This window comes from Xyrauchen texanus, chromosome 18, assembly GCF_025860055.1.
Source record: "Xyrauchen texanus isolate HMW12.3.18 chromosome 18, RBS_HiC_50CHRs, whole genome shotgun sequence".
Taxonomy (NCBI): Eukaryota; Metazoa; Chordata; class Actinopteri; order Cypriniformes; family Catostomidae; genus Xyrauchen; species Xyrauchen texanus.
The window spans coordinates 6,557,898-6,573,821 of record NC_068293.1 but is presented as its reverse complement, the minus strand read 5'-3'; the positions used below and the strand labels follow the sequence as shown (position 1 = coordinate 6,573,821).

General features: G+C 41.8%; 1 protein-coding gene across 2 annotated transcripts in view; it reads left to right on the top strand.

Annotated features, from left to right (window-relative positions):
* Nucleotides 1–15,924, top strand: part of LOC127658514 (TGF-beta receptor type-1) — a 56,586-nt gene that overhangs the window by 24,211 nt on the left and 16,451 nt on the right. For both annotated transcript variants that reach the window (XM_052147824.1, XM_052147823.1), the window contains one exon: nucleotides 9,199–9,441. In XM_052147824.1, the coding sequence (XP_052003784.1) occupies nucleotides 9,199–9,441 (243 nt within the window). The remainder of the gene's footprint in view (nucleotides 1–9,198; nucleotides 9,442–15,924) is intronic.

Here is a 15,924-nt window from a genome sequence, read left to right as displayed (position 1 = left end):
AAAAATAAAAGGGAGACATGATAACAGAAATGAAAAGATTAAAATGTTATTTTCAATACACTGATCACCATTCTAAATCATAATGTATGAAACAATTACATTAAAATCAGTTTATGTGTAGGGTTTAAATTTCCCTTAATGCTGACAGAGTGTTATTGTTGTGCTTAAAACATGTTCAAACATGCAAAAAATGCTAAATTAGCAGGATCACTTGGCACGTCATGTCCTGCACAATAGAGGAGGTAGAGCAGGCATGGGAGAAGTTGTTTGGTACAGGGTCTACATCACACTTAAAAAGGAATAATTTACCCCAAAATGAAAATTCTCATCATTTACTCACCCTCATGCCATCCTGTATGTTTATGACTTTCTTTCTTAAGCAGAACACAAATTAAGATATTTAGAAGAATATTTCAGCTCTTTTGGTCCATACAATGAAAGTGAACTGGTGCTAAAATATTGAAGCTCCACAAATCACATAAATCAGCATAAAAGTAGTCTAATCCATGCGCCTCCAGTGGTTTAATCCATGTCTTCAGAAGAGATATGATGGTGAGAAACAGATCAATATTTAATTTATTTTTTACTAATTCTCCTCCCTGCTCAGTCAATCTCCACTTTAACTTTCACTTTCTTCTTCTTGTGTTTTTGGTGATTCGCATTCTTCATGCATATCACCACCTACTGGGCAGAGAGAAGAATTTCTAGCAAAACTGGACTTAAATATTGATCTGTTTCTCACCCACAACTCTCATATCAATTCTGAAGTCATGGATTAAACCACTGGAGTTGTTTGTATTACTTTAATTCTGCTTTTCTGTGCTTTTTGGAGCATCAATGTTTTGGCACCCCTTCACTTAAATTGAATGAACCCAAAGAGCTGAAATATTCTTCTAAAAATCTTAATTTGTGTTCTGAAGAAAGAAAGTCATAGACAGATGGCATGAGGGTGAGTAAATGATGAGTTTCATTTTTGTGTGAATTATTTCTTTAGCACATGGGGGGGCCACAATGACCTCCTTTTGAGATTCAATGTTCCACATTGATTTATTTCTTGTATCTTTTAAGCCCAGAAAGAGTTGTGTTCTCATCATGCACAATTTTCTGAAGTTTGTGACTGGTGGAATGTTCTGCTGTAGTATTGCTCTACAAATATTGATCTTTATAAATGTTAAGCATAATTATAAATTATTTTATCATCTCTACTTTCCTGGTAATTTATTATACCAGTTAACACACTCTCTACCTCAGGGGTCGGTATTAATAAAAAACGAACAATATTTAAAAATATATTATTATTTAAAATGTCACTGTTTTATTCTATTACATGAATATTTTTAAAGCTACTCCAGTTATTCAGCCAAAAGTAGTGAGTGATTTTCTCGTTTCCTTGTTATTATTGTTTGATTAATAGCTTTTATTTGACAAAAAATATTATTGGTTGTAAAACTGGTGATTTACTTCCATCAATAGTCATAACATGTGTTTTGTTTATGATTAGAAGGTTCTTGTGTGCTGAATTGCTCTGATCTTTCTCAGCTCAGTCAATGGAAACCACAAACATCTTTAAAACAGGATTTCTGTGTGTGTGTGTGTGTGTGTGTGTGTGTGTGTGTGTGTGTGTGTGTGTGTGTGTGTGTGTGTGTGTGTGTGTGTGTGTGTGTGTGTGTGTTTGTTTGTGCACAAGGGAAGCATTGATCCTCTTCTTCCAGGTGTGTGATGTAACAGGGCTGACTGTGTAACCAGAAATGAGGGTTATTAATACTGTACGTGTTTTCTAGCAGGATATTTGAAAAGCTTTGAATGGATGTCTGTCCCCTGTCTGTAAGCTCTGACAGACTGCCCTCTGTGCCAGAACATATCAACTCAAATTTCATTTGAACAGGGTTCTTGCTGAACTTTCAAGACATATTTGCCCATTAGGCCCAAAGTAGTGCCATTACTGGGAAATGTCACAGGGCGAGTGGCGTAAATTTCATCATCAGCAGGGTACTCGAGGGTACTTTTCTAACCGTGCTTGCTTACACATAATCTGCATATGTGCCTGGAATTATTTGCATTACTTGGTCAGTGCACTAGGTGTCAACACCACGCCTCTGGGCAGTTGCTTTCACGTGGTATTCAAAGAAGTATTGGAAGAGAGGGAAACACCAGTTAACTATTTTAGACCACAACAACAATGTTGACAAGCACTTGTGCAAGGATGTTAGGAGATACCTGCATTTGTACTCAAGTCTGAAAGATTACAAAGACATCTTTATAACTCCATGAGAGAAATAACCCAGACACTTATAGCCCTCTGCAGGTCTGGCTGTGTAGAATAAAGCATAGTGTGTGTGTGTGTGTCCACTGCTTGTTTCCTTCTGCAAGGTCAAATGGAGTATACTTTAAAAGGGTAGAGTAAAGTTCAATGCAGAAAATGGCCTTAAAGGGAAAGTTCACCCAAAAATGACTTTCTTTCTTCACCAGAACACATTTAAAGAAAAAATAGACAAATATCTCAGCTCAGTTGGTCTTTAAAATGCAAGTGGGTGGTGATTTGACTTTTGAAGATCTAAAAATCACAGATAGTCAGCAACCTCTACTGCCGTGACATCATTATAAACCTGACACAAACGGACCAAAACAATAACACGACCGCTAGCTGTTAGCTACTAGCTCATTGTACTGTATAAAGCAGTTGTTGCATGGTGATTTTACACAAGTGTAACAGTTAAATTAGCCTGGTTGTTTTAGATGCAAGCTTCCAGTAGCTGTTCAACTAAATAAAGTGAAGCTTTCAAGCAGAATATAGAGTTAACAAAACAAAACATACCATCCTCCATCGTGGATCAACGCCAGTCCAGGGCACTCTCCCTCCCATTGCTCGCCAGTTTAGATAGCGTCCATTTGGTCGAACCACTTCCACTTTTCCTTGATGGTTCTGTAGTCACTTAAGTTTTTTTTTTACTTTTCCCTACACTGTTGGTAGGTCCGTGGTAGCTGTGTGTGGCCAACAGCTGAGACACTTCCTGAGATACTAAAAAAAAATATCAGGTACCAGGTACTATCCACATCTGAAAACCCCGAATTGAGTTGAGCTGTACCATGCAGTGGAAAAGCCCCTAAAGTGTATTTGCGATATACATTTTAAAAACGTATTAACTTAAAAACATGTTAATTGATGGATACATGGAATTTGTTCATTTTTAAATGCTAAAATGTGACCAAAATGATGAAAAGCTACTATTTTTGAAATGTACCAAGGTCCCCTGTATAATTAACAGTGTTAGTTAAAATGTAATATCCTTCATACATAACCATAATTTAAACTGAATCCTGTCCCCCTGACATGAAAACTTGAATATAACCACAAGAATCGGAATCAAATTTAATCAAGAGCTTGTGAATCAGAATCGGAATCAAACTAAATGGATAAATCTGTGTCTTTACCCAGCCCTTGTTTAAATAATTTGGTCAAAAAGACTTTGATGATGTCACTCCCTGCAATATGATGTCAGAAAAATCAAGCCATTATTTTAAAGGGGGAAAATCTGCATATTTTTTACACATTTTGTCTGAAAAAGTATGAATCATTGAGGGTATGAAGAAAGTGAAGCTATTATATGTTCTTTTCAGTAAAGGTAAAACTTGGGTAGAATTTATTAAACTCAATATAACTCATTAAAATACAACGGTACTGAATGGGACAATTGGCTGAAATTCTGATTTAAAAAATGAGTGATTCTCATGATCCTAAAAGGACAATTTACAGAATGTTATATCAGCATATTCTACATTCTTAATTCATTGTGAACATCAATCAGAAAGTCTCTGTAATTTTTAGTAGATTATGATGATAAAACACTGATTCATATTGTATGTAGTGTCTTGATATCAGAGGAGTTCAGCATCTCTCAAAATATCAAAATCTTCCAGCTAGTGTAAGTTTGACTTTTACATTAAGGGGCAAAATTTGCCACTGGGCATTTTTTCAAAATGTGTCTCATCTGTTTGTAAAATACGACAATTTAATAAATTAATCATTTAAATTTTTTCAAGATTCAAAACGTATTAGCACTTACCCTATAAGAATAAAATGAACACTAAGTCATATTTAATGCCATATACTGTATGTACAACAATAATATTAAGAAATATATCAGATGTTAAATAAAAACAATATAATTTTTATTAGGGTATTTTTTGCCCCCACACTATCTGGCACTACAATGTGTTTTTTTAATGTTATGATGAGCGCTCATTGCTGCTGTTAAGTGACAGTGGCTGTATTCTCTCATGCACACAGATGTGCACCTCTCGCTCTGTTCCGCAGCTTGTGCTCCTTTCTAGTGAATCTGCAATGTAAAATTCAAACAAATGTGTCGGCACTCTACATCCACTGACATACAGATATTATCTATAAAAAAGTTATATTACAGAAGATTAGAGCCTGGAAATGGAAGCGCAGTGTAGTTCTAGCGGGAAGACTAGCAGCTGTACATCATCACATCATTAGCTGGGTAACTCCTAGCCAATCGCATGTAAGCCATTGCATCACAATCTATCACCCTTACTCAACTGTTTCAGTGTGCTAACCAGCAACCTCCACCACCCCACCACCACCAGTCGTGTCCCGTCCTGCATGGGGGTAGGCTCCTCGCCCCTGCCTCCTATCTCCGGCAGGATATGATGGTTCCGAGTACAAATCCCTCGGACCGCAGACGGGGCCTACGCCAAACAGAGACATTACTTTTCTGTTTTACATTCATCAAATAAATGGCATCTTAAACTTCACTCAAGCCTGCGTGTCTTCCCGATAGAAGTGAAGCCCATGGTCCAGATTATGGTAGAAACTAAATAAGGAATCCTTATTGCTTTCCTCCATTTTTGACCGTTATTGACTAGGCCATATTCAGTGTCATGAAGATAAAGCTTTATAATCGTTTATTTGACATTGCACGTGTTTTGCGTAATCAAAGTCAGAAATTGGATGAAATATGATTTTCCATATACTGTATGTTTATGGGAAGGTTGTCACAAGGGTATTTATCATAAATGTCCAGTTGGACAAGTTGTCAGATTTATATTATGATTATCACATGTTTTAGATGATGTCATTTTAATGTATAATATTGTTATAATGTATACATACTGTTATTGCTTACCTAGGCAATAATGCTGGAAATATTCAATATAGCTATTTTGGTAGTCAAGACTTCAACGTTTAGGACCATACGACTTTCAAAAATCGATCTAAATATTCCCTCTAGTTAAAATTGTGACACCTAGCCCTGATCTCCTCTATCTGTATTGCAGTTCTCTCAGTCTTGGCTGATGGCCTGTCTTATTGTTGTGAAAATGTGCTGGAGTTCATTAAGCTGTTGGTCAAGCATTGTGAAATGAAGGCCCAGTTCTGAACATGACATTATAATGTGGTTACTGCAACCCGGCATGTTTCTGAAGCAGGAAGGGCCTACATGAGGCACATTTAATAACGATTGCCTATTCAATTCTGTTGATAAGAACGACTATTAAAAAAAAGCCAGACAGTGCATTATCTGATGGATCTTATTTTAAAATGAACTCAGTTATCTGCAACACTTTTCCCCACAGGTAATTCCACAGAAAAGCAGCAGACGTTCAATAACTTTATTTCCATTTTATTTCTGACCATTGTACATTTATAGCAGTATAAACCCTTTCCTTTAGTATGATTAAAATAACCATAATCATACAGTGATGCTTGCCCTAGCAAACTCCATTAATGACCAATGTTTTGATTATGAATCCATAAATTCTTTAATATTTTGTCTTTTTTTTTTTTTTATCAGTCTCAAGTGCATCTATTAAACACGCCTTTTAGAAATATGTGCTTACAGCAAGGCTCTGTGCTGACCGCTTATCACTGCACGTACTTTATAAAGCGTCCCGCATTGGTTAACAACCCTCTAATGTCCAAAGTGCACTTACTTACAGTCTGTTGTTGCAGACAAATGAGGCAAAGGGGAACATTTATTTTGAAATCCTCAGCTTTGGCTGTTGTCACTAGTGACCCTGTACAGATGTTGTCAGCTCAGGGCCCACTAGGCAAAAACGCACTTACTTTTTCAAAGGCTGGATTCATTCTTATGGTACATAGTGCACTTAATACAAATACAGATGTTTATATCAATACATCATTCTTTCTGTGAATGTTAAGTGATTGATGTACACAAAAGTAAATGAAAGGCTTGGGTTGCAGTAAAGCTAGATTTTTAGTGGTGTTTGCCCATGCAAGATTTCTTCTACGTTGCCAGGGTGTTCTGAGTGGTTGCTTACTGGCCCAAATTAAAATGAGTCCAGCCTCAAGTCTCATAATATTCTGGTCTGTATGTGGCTCAAATCCCTTGTACAATGTAAGTCTGTGGGATATTTCACCTACAGTATTTTGTCTCCTGGCAGGTGAAAATGAAGTCTGATCACTTAGAAAAGTAACAGCATATTTCTCCACAACAAGCTGCATGATTTGAGACATCATTCATGTCTGTAGGACAGTTTGTTTTGGACAAGTTACATGCAGAATTGTAATACTCAATATTAGGGGGTTGTTCAAATCACTAACCAGCCTGATCTCAAGAAAATTACGTGACTGTGGTGATATTTTATCAAAATGTTATTACATGGTTCATGACACGTATCGCGGCAGTTCCGATGTAAAATGTCCACTGTGTGGCGCTAAAAGCGAGTTAAATATTCTCGCAAATATTAACAAGTTTAAAATCAACAAAACCGACATCCCTACCCTAAATCTTAAACCTAAACCTAACGGATAGTGTCATAAAAGCAAATTCGAGGTGATTTCTGAAGCAACCACGTCCTTGTGTGGTGCTTCTATGGCGCTTTCGGCTCATGTGTAGACTCGAGACATACTTCAAGACTCGTAGTTCATTTATTCGCATCACAAGTGCATCGCTCTATCAGTTGGAAAAACTGTGCTTTTTGATCACACTTGAAATGGCTTGTAAATGTAGTTGATTATGTAATGCAAGCAGTAAAATGTATGCGCTGTAGTAAAAGTGTTTTGATGCTATAAGATAGCATTGTGTGTGGAACAGGGGGAAAAAGTTAATGAACCGATAATCCGGGTTGAGTTTAGAAACAGTGTAAATGGCAATAAATATAGAGCTGTTGTAATCCACACTTTCATTGAAGGTAAAAACATCTCTTTGGGATAAAAGTCTTGTAGATTTAACGTATTAAACTGCACAGAGTCAGACCTTGTTGTTTCAAAAAAACTCATGAGTTGAGATATACTCTGTTTCACAATCAGCTGTGTAACTTTTTCTGAGCCTCTGACACTTACACTGGCCAGATGAGAACGTGATCACTGGGGGTCACAATGGCCAGTTATAGAGAGCACTGGGACTTTTCCTCGTGGGCCGGTAAAGCTGTCAATACTTAGTATTTAAAGGGAGAAATAAGTGCTGATATGTTCAGGCCTGCACATTTGAGCCCCTGAGAGGGCTGTTTAATATTTCATGAGACCTCTTCAGTCCAGGCATGGCTTACACTTGTATGTTACATGTGTGTAGACATGATGGTTCTTTGGATGTTTTATTGTAAATACAGCTGTTTTTTATTATTATTTTTATATATTACATCTAGTGTAATATCTTTGTAACTGGTTCAATGAAATGAGGTATTGGGAGACTACAATTCAAACTCAGGAATGTCACTTTTATTGATACACAAAATAAAACACGTTCGCGCATGTAACGATGCATCTTTAATTCTAAGGCAGCAGCCAACAGACAAACAGCTTCACAGTTGGGCTCTCTCCCTCTCACACTCTGAGGACTGTCTCTTTTATTTCCCCCATCCCTCACTGTGAACACAGAAACAAGAAATTACAGCAATTCATCTCAAGTGAGAACCCTTACTGCTTACTCTCTTTCCAGAGGAACGCTCGACCATGCCCGCCTCCACAACCTTCATCTATTTTATTGTTTGCTTAACATAGCAACTACATTTACAAGGTTATTCTATTGCATTCAAGTTGCACGTTAGCTCAACTGAGCATGGCACTTGTGATGGAAAGGACCAGGACACAAGTCCTGAAGGGCACACAAGTCGACATATGAACCGAAAGTCAATTGCTAAAATTGTAAATGTCTGAAAAACCTGAAAAAAATGACGTAGGACATTATTTTAGGAAGGTGACGATATGTTTCCAGGAGTGTTGTTCATGTGTTTGCAATATTACAGACATTACAGCTGATTTTCTATGAAGCTGAATAAATTATTATTTTTCAAAACAATGGCCAGCATCATTCAATCACTGCCATCCATGATAAAGTAGAATTTAGCATGATAGATTTTGAATCTATGTACTGATTATCATTTCCCCATCTCTGTCAAACATGTTGAGTTGTTCAAACATCATTTGCAGACTGAAACTAAACTTTTGGTCTGATTTTAGGAGTGAATGCACTCAGCAACAAACAAAGTTATTGGATGCTCCCTTGCTCCCTATTTAGCGAATGACTTAACCTCCAGTGTGCTGTCTGTCTGCACTGGTCTCAGAACAGTTCGAAAAGCACCTTATTTTCATTACAACTCCATATAAAGACATTGAAAGCAACATATTTCAGCTTTTGGATGAACCCATTGATTCTAAAAATGCACAGTATATATAGGAAGGCATTTATTAATATTAATGAATAGAACCATATTTTACAATGATAACAAAATACAATATAACATCATTTAATTTAAAATGAAGCGAAATGACCCATAGACGTGTTAATGATGAGAGCTATTCAAAATAACTAACTTGTTTTTTAAACATTTGAAGGAATAAGGTCCCAATTTCCACATATGTGGGCATCATGTTTTTTAGAGCGCTGACATGCGAAAAATCAATGCATTTTTTTAAAGCGGCATATCAAACGAAATTAGAGACTTTAGTCTTTACAACCAAAATAAACACAGATTTCAATAAAAAAAAAATATAAAGAAGTTTCTTACCAGAGGCACTTGTGTTGGTTCTGCACCCATAGAAGCGCTTCACGGATATCCACGTCATGTGACGCGGTGCGCTAAAAGTTTAACCTTTAAATGAACAGTATTCAGTTGGTTTTGATTCACTTAAATGAACTTTCCTCAGGATATTTTAATGTGTTTGTTTTACATGAATAATATCTTTACATAATAATGTGTTTGTGTGTGTGTGCGTAGGGCGGTCATCTGAGGGCTCTGGTTGGACTCAGCTGGAGTTGGCAGCAGTAATTCTCGTGCCGTCGTGCCTACTGTGTGTGTGTGTGGTTCTGGGAGTGTGTGCGGTTCAGAACCTGCGCTGCACACACATAAAAGCTCAGAAACAGGATCCAGAAGAAGTGTTGGATGACCAGACTCTAGTATCAGCTGAAAAATGCCTGAAAGAACTCATCTATGACATGAGCACCTCTGGCTCAGGATCAGGTGAGTGCCAACTCTCCTCATTTCAACAACAATATGAACATAAAACATGTTAGTTTCCACATGTTTTATGCCATGTGACTATTTGCACTAGGATTAATTAGCACCTTCCACACAGCATGGTTAATTGTACTCCAATAATCTAGTAGAAATAAAGAAATGTAGGACAAACTGCACCCCAAATTTCGCTGCAGTGGCAAGGGGCGATGTGACTATGTAGATGTGCTTTTTCCGTGTTGACGACTCGGGTTGTCCCAATTTTTCCCATCCTTTTTCTGTCTTCACTATTAATATTTCCTTCAATACTACTTGAGCTGGGTAAAATTAACTATGTTTTGACTATAGTAATATTGTGGTAACCATTTTTTTTTTGTGTTTTTTATGGAAGGAACCTATAGTTTTAAGTATGGTGTTACTACAGTAATATGGTGTTAATATAGTAACCACATTTAATTTTGAGGCTTAAGTAAAAAATGTCACATGGTGTAACTGTCTGGAGACCACAAACAAATATAAACTCTGTTATTCTGAACAACAAAAAATTATATGATGTCATGATTAGTGCAGAATAAACTTTTACTAGCTATAGATGTGCACAAGTAATAAAGGAGTCACAGATCAATTTTGATGAACCGATTTACATAGCAGTGAACAGTAACAACATGTAACATTATGCCCCCTCCTATTGTAAACACAAGATTATGTGTAAGATATCAGTTTGTGATAAAGGCTTTGAACTTTGCATTAGGTTTGCACACTCTCACAGATCGAGTAACAACTAGTGGGACTTGTGAGTCTGAAACCTTTTGCCTGCAACTGTCAGTGTTTTGTGGTAGTGGTGGATTACATCCATTTTCAGAATTTTCATTTGGCACCGCAGCCACCGGCCGTTCTTGGGGTTCTGATGAGATCATGGGCACTAATGAGGTAATGGTAGGACAGTATGACTCAGCTACCTTTAGGAGGTGACGACGGTTCCTTACATAGGTCTTACCACTTGACTGGATGACATTGGCGGGCCTTCCCATAAATCGTAGCCTATTTGTCAAACCCACGTGTAATGGTTGCAGGAGGAGGCAGACGAGGAGTGAGGATCTAAGTGCGGGTTTTATTTCTAAAGGTGAAAACAAGACAGACAGGAACAAAGGAAACATCCACGATGGGAAAAATGAAACAAAAACATGAAAACATCAAAGGTTACATGAACAGGGTAAACCAGGCTGACACATCAACATCCAACATCTACAAACAAGTAACGATCGACAAGGACTGGAGAACAAACAGGGTTTAAATACACAGGAAGAGTGATGATCAAACGACAAACAGGTGAGAACAATGAATGATTGCTGGCAGTGATGAGGGCAGGGAACTCTGGGAAATGTAGTTTATGACAGGTGACAGGTGAAACACAGGGCAGACAACAGGGGATCATGACATAACCCCCCCTCAAAGGAGCGGCTTCCAGACGCTCCTAAGAAAACAACAAAAAAAAGAATACCCAAAAAAAACAAAAATCGTCCAAGAAGGGGGGCAGGCAGCAGGCAGACCAAGGAGGACACAAGGGGCAAACAGGTAGTCCAAGGGGGCACAGGGGGCAGACAGGAAGTCTAAGGGGGCACAGGGGGCAAGAAGGCAGTCCATGGGGAGCACAAGACAGGGACTGGGTCAGGTGGTCTGGAAGCTGGCCACAGGACAGGTTCAGGAGGCCTGGCAGGCGGCCACAGGACAGGGACAGGTTCAGGAGGCCTGGGAGGCGGCCACAGGACAGGGACAGGGTCTGGAGGCCTGGGAGTCAGCCACAGGACAGGTTTGGGAGGTTTGGGAGGTCTGGGAGTCGGCCTCAGGACCACAGCCATGGGGAACTCCGAGGGCGGAGCCGAGGTAGGCGGAGCCATGGAAGTTTCTGGTAGCGGAGCTGTGGACTGCTCAAGAGCTGTGGACTGCACGTCGTAGAAGGCTCAGGAGGCGGAGCTGAGGGAGGTTCTGGAGACTCAGGAGGCGGAGCTGAGGGAGGTTCTGGAGGCTCAGTAGGCGGAGCTGAGGGAGGCCCTGGAGGCTCAGGTGGCGGAGCTGAGGGAGGCCCTGGAGGCTCAGGAGGCGGAGCTGAGGGAGGCCCTGGAGGCTCAGGAGGCGGAGCTGAGGAAGGCCTAGGAAGCGGAGCTGAGGGAGACTCAGGAGGCGGAGCCAAGGGAGGCGGAACCATGGAAAGCCCTGGGGGCTCTGGAGGCGGAGCCGAGGGAGGCTCTGGAGGCTGGGCCGAGGAAGGCTCAGGAGGCGGAGCTGAGGAAGGCGGCGCCATAGGAGACTTTAGAGGCGGAGACCTGGAAGGCTCTGGAGACGGAGACTCGGGAGGCGGAACCGTAGGATGCCCTGTGGGCGGAGCCCTGGGAGGCTCGGGAGGCAGAGCCGTAGGATGCCCTGTGGGCGGAGCCCTGGGAGGCTCGGGAGGCGGAGCCGTAGGAGGCTCGGGAAGCGGAGCCCTGGGAGGCTCGGGAGGCGGAGCCCTGGGAGGCTCGAGAGGCGGAGCCCTGGGAGGCTCGAGAGGCGGAGCCCTGGGAGGCTCGAGAGGCGGAGCCTCGACGGTCATGGCTACAGGTGCTGGCTCTAGGACGGTCGAGGCTACAGGCGCTGGCTCTGGGACGGTCGGGGCTACAGGCGCTGGCTCTGGGACGGTCGGGGCTACAGGCGCTGGCTCTGGGACGGTCGGGGCTACAGGCGCTGGCTCACTGACGTTCGAGGCTACAGGCACTGGCTCACTGACGTTCGGGGCTACAGGCACTGGCTCACTGACGTTCGAGGCTACAGGCGCTGGCTCACTGATGTTCGAGGCTACAGGTGCTGGCTCACTGACGTTCGGGGCTGCAGGCATTGGCTGGTTGGCCGTGGTTGGCGGAGGCTGGAGAGCAGAGGCCTTTCTTCTCCTCCTCCTCCGGGCGGACGAAGTTGGCAGCGCTGGCTCATTGCTCAAGGCAGGCGTGGGGGTTGGTTTGCTGGCAGGTGGAGCAGGCAAAACAGGACGAGCCATGGACGACTGGAGGGTCACCACTGTGGGAGGAGAGGCAGGATCCTCCTCCACTACACCCACAGTGTATGACGAGCCAGCAGCGTCTCCTCCACAAAATCGCGGAGCGTCCAGCCGCGCATCGCCGGTGGCAACCAGGCCGGCCCGGAAGAACACCACCAGGGAGGAGTCAGGGAAGTCTGTGGCACTCGCTATGTCCAGGAAGTCCCTAACGTGATCCTCCACCGGGCGGCTTCCTTGCCTCAAATCTAGGAGGCGGCAGCTTGCCCGAAGAACCGCTAGATCCATTGTGGTTGATCGTTCTGTAATGGTTGCAGGAGGAGGCAGACGAGGAGTGAGGATCTAAGTGCGGGTTTTATTTATAAAGGTGAAAACAAGACAGACAGGAACAAAGGAAACATCCACGATGGGAAAAATGAAACAAAAACATGAAAACATCAAAGGGTACATGAACAGGGTAAACCAGGCTGACACATCAACATCCAACATCTACAAACAAGTAACGATCGACAAGGACTGGAGAACAAACAGGGTTTAAATACACAGGGAGAGTGATGATCAAACGACAAACAGGTGAGAACAATGAATGATTGCTGGCAGTGATGAGGGCAGGGAACTCTGGGAAATGTAGTTTATGACAGGTGACAGGTGAAACACAGGGCAGACAACAGGAGATCATGACACCACGGAATGTCTCCATCCTTACTGCCTGCCCAGGCTCCAGAGGTGAAAGCTGTCTGGCAGATTTGTCATGGCTTACCATTCCTTTTTGTCTGAGGATAAATAAAGTAGCCTGAACATCATTCTCAACTCTTGGCATGAGCTGGGATTCTTCCATGGGGATCAGATTCCTGCATTGTGACAGTAAACGTTGCACTGGAGAAGGCATGCCATTCCTGAGTGTGTTGAGCAAAGCCACATAAATGTCAGAATCATCACGTGCACATTTCTCTAGAAGATGCTTGGCTGACCTGACACCATGCTCCACCAGACCATTGGATCTAGTGTAATTGGGACTGCTCGTTACATGCTGGAAATCCCACTGGTAAGAAAAGTTCTTAAATTCTCTACTTGAAAAGGATGTTGCATTGTATGTCATCAGTTGGCAGGGAATCCCATGTACAGAGAACTGCCACTTTATCTTGCTGATCAATGTTAATGGAGAGGTTTGGGAGAGCATCAAACTCCCACCAGCCAAAGTTTGAGTCCACCAAGACCAGGTAACTCTTGCCTGCCTACTTAAATATGTCAGCTGCTGCGATGGACCATGGTTTGTCAAGTATCTGGTGTTGTAAGTTGTAAGGGTTCTCTCATTTGGTGCTCTCTTAGAGCATTGCACGGGGCACATCTGGAAATGTCTCTTTCAATGTCACTGTACATAGAAGTCCAGAACATGGTTTCATGTGCTCTTTGCTTAGTGGACTGAATACCAGGGTAACCTTGATGGAGCTGTGTCAGGTAGTATTTCTGGAGAGAGTGTGGGATTACATACCTTTGACCATGCAGAATGAATGCATCATCCACTGTCAATTCACCCCTCATAGTGTATAACTGTCGGATGTCATGCGGTACTTCCTTAGATCCATTGAAAATGGTGTCCATGAGACGCTTGCAGAAGGCATCTGCCTGTGTGCTTTGCTTAAGTTCGTCAATCCTTCTGGATGACAACACTCCTTTCATAGCTAAGACATCATAGTCCTCAATATCTCCAGGATTGTCTGGGGAGGTGTGCACGTGATAGAGCATCTGCAACATACAGTGCATGGCCTTGTTTATAGTTCACATTCAGTCTCTGTGAGGGCTATTGATGCGAATGCCACAGGCCTGCAATCTTGAAGACATACTGCACCAAGACCATGCTGCAAAGCATCAGCAGACAATATCACCGGCTTGTGCGCATCAAAATACTGTAGGACTGGTGGGCTTGTCAGATGTGCTTTGAGTGTGTCCACGGCAACAGCTTGTTGTTCAGTCCAACACCATTCAGAATCTTGGTGCAGGAGCTGATGAAGGGGAGATGTTATCTCAATGTAGTGATGCATGAACTTTGAGAGGTAATTGGTCATGTCGAGGAACCTTTGCAATCCATGTTTGTTTTCTGGGGCAGCCATTTGGCGGATGGCCTTAGTTTTCTCTGGGTCTGACATGACAAACTTATCTGTGAGAAGGTGGCCCACATACAGCACCTCAGAGACCCTGAATCGACATTTTGTCGGGTTGAGCTGCAGGTGAATATATCTGACATGGTCGAGTATGCATTTAAGTCATTTGTCCTGGTCCTCAACAGATGAACTCCAGATCAAGATATCATCCATGACAATTTCACATGGCTGTCCAGTAAAGAGCCGTTCCATGCATCTTTGAAATATCTAACTTCCAGTTGAAAGCCCATATTGCTTCCATAAAACTTGAACCTTCCGAACAAAGTCATACATTTTGTGAGTTTTGATGATTCCACATCCAGAGGGATTTGCCAGAATCCACACTTTGCATCTAAAATGCTGGAGACCTTTGCCCATGGCATATCAGCGATCGCTTGCTCTACAGTCTTTAATGGGTAACGAGGCCTCAAGAGAGCCTTATTAAGATGCACAGGGTCAATGCATATGCGTACCGTGCCATCCTTCTTGACTGCAGCAGCCATGGCTGACAACCAAGGAGTAGTCTCCTCCACTGGCAAGATGATGCCCAGTCTGGTCATTCTTTCTAGTTCTTAAACTGCATCATTGTGGATGCCACAGACAATTCTGTCGCATATTAGTTCATCTGTTAGCACAGTAGTCATAACGTGGCCACGTAGGATTTAATTCCTTCATCGAGTTTTTGAGCCATCATGTTGAAAGCATGTCTGACCATTGTAACGTTCTGTTCTGGTAAGCATATCTCATTATATTTCTTGACACATTAGGATCCTCTTTGTCCTCACCCTCTTGAAAGTGAAATGACTAATATCTATTTAGTGCATCCGAACCAATCAAATTGAGCAGAGTGTAAGCTTGCACCTTTTTTGATTTGTCCGAAAGTCCCGCTTTGCTGTACACTTCCCATTCCCTCTTGAATTTCAGCCAGTTGTTAGCGATGTCATCATCAAAGACGAGCGGTTCTATGCGTCTTAGATTTTGAGCCATGTTTTGTTCAGCGTTCCCACTTCTGTCACCATGTAGATGTGCACAAGTAATTGAGTCAGAGATCAACTTTGATGAACTGATTTATTGTCTTGTCTCTCTGGCCCTTTTTTTTTATCAACCCTTCGCCTTTCTTGTCCCCCCCAATGTCCATTTCCTAACATCCTGCCTCACACATTTATGGATCTGTGCTACACACACATAATCTACACTAGCATTGCTCAAAAATAAAATATATTAATATATGAAAAAAAAAATGTCTACCAAATCAAAGTCATATGGTAAACCAACACACAGTATGTAGGCAGCTATTCTGTTGTTATATGACAAAAATTACCC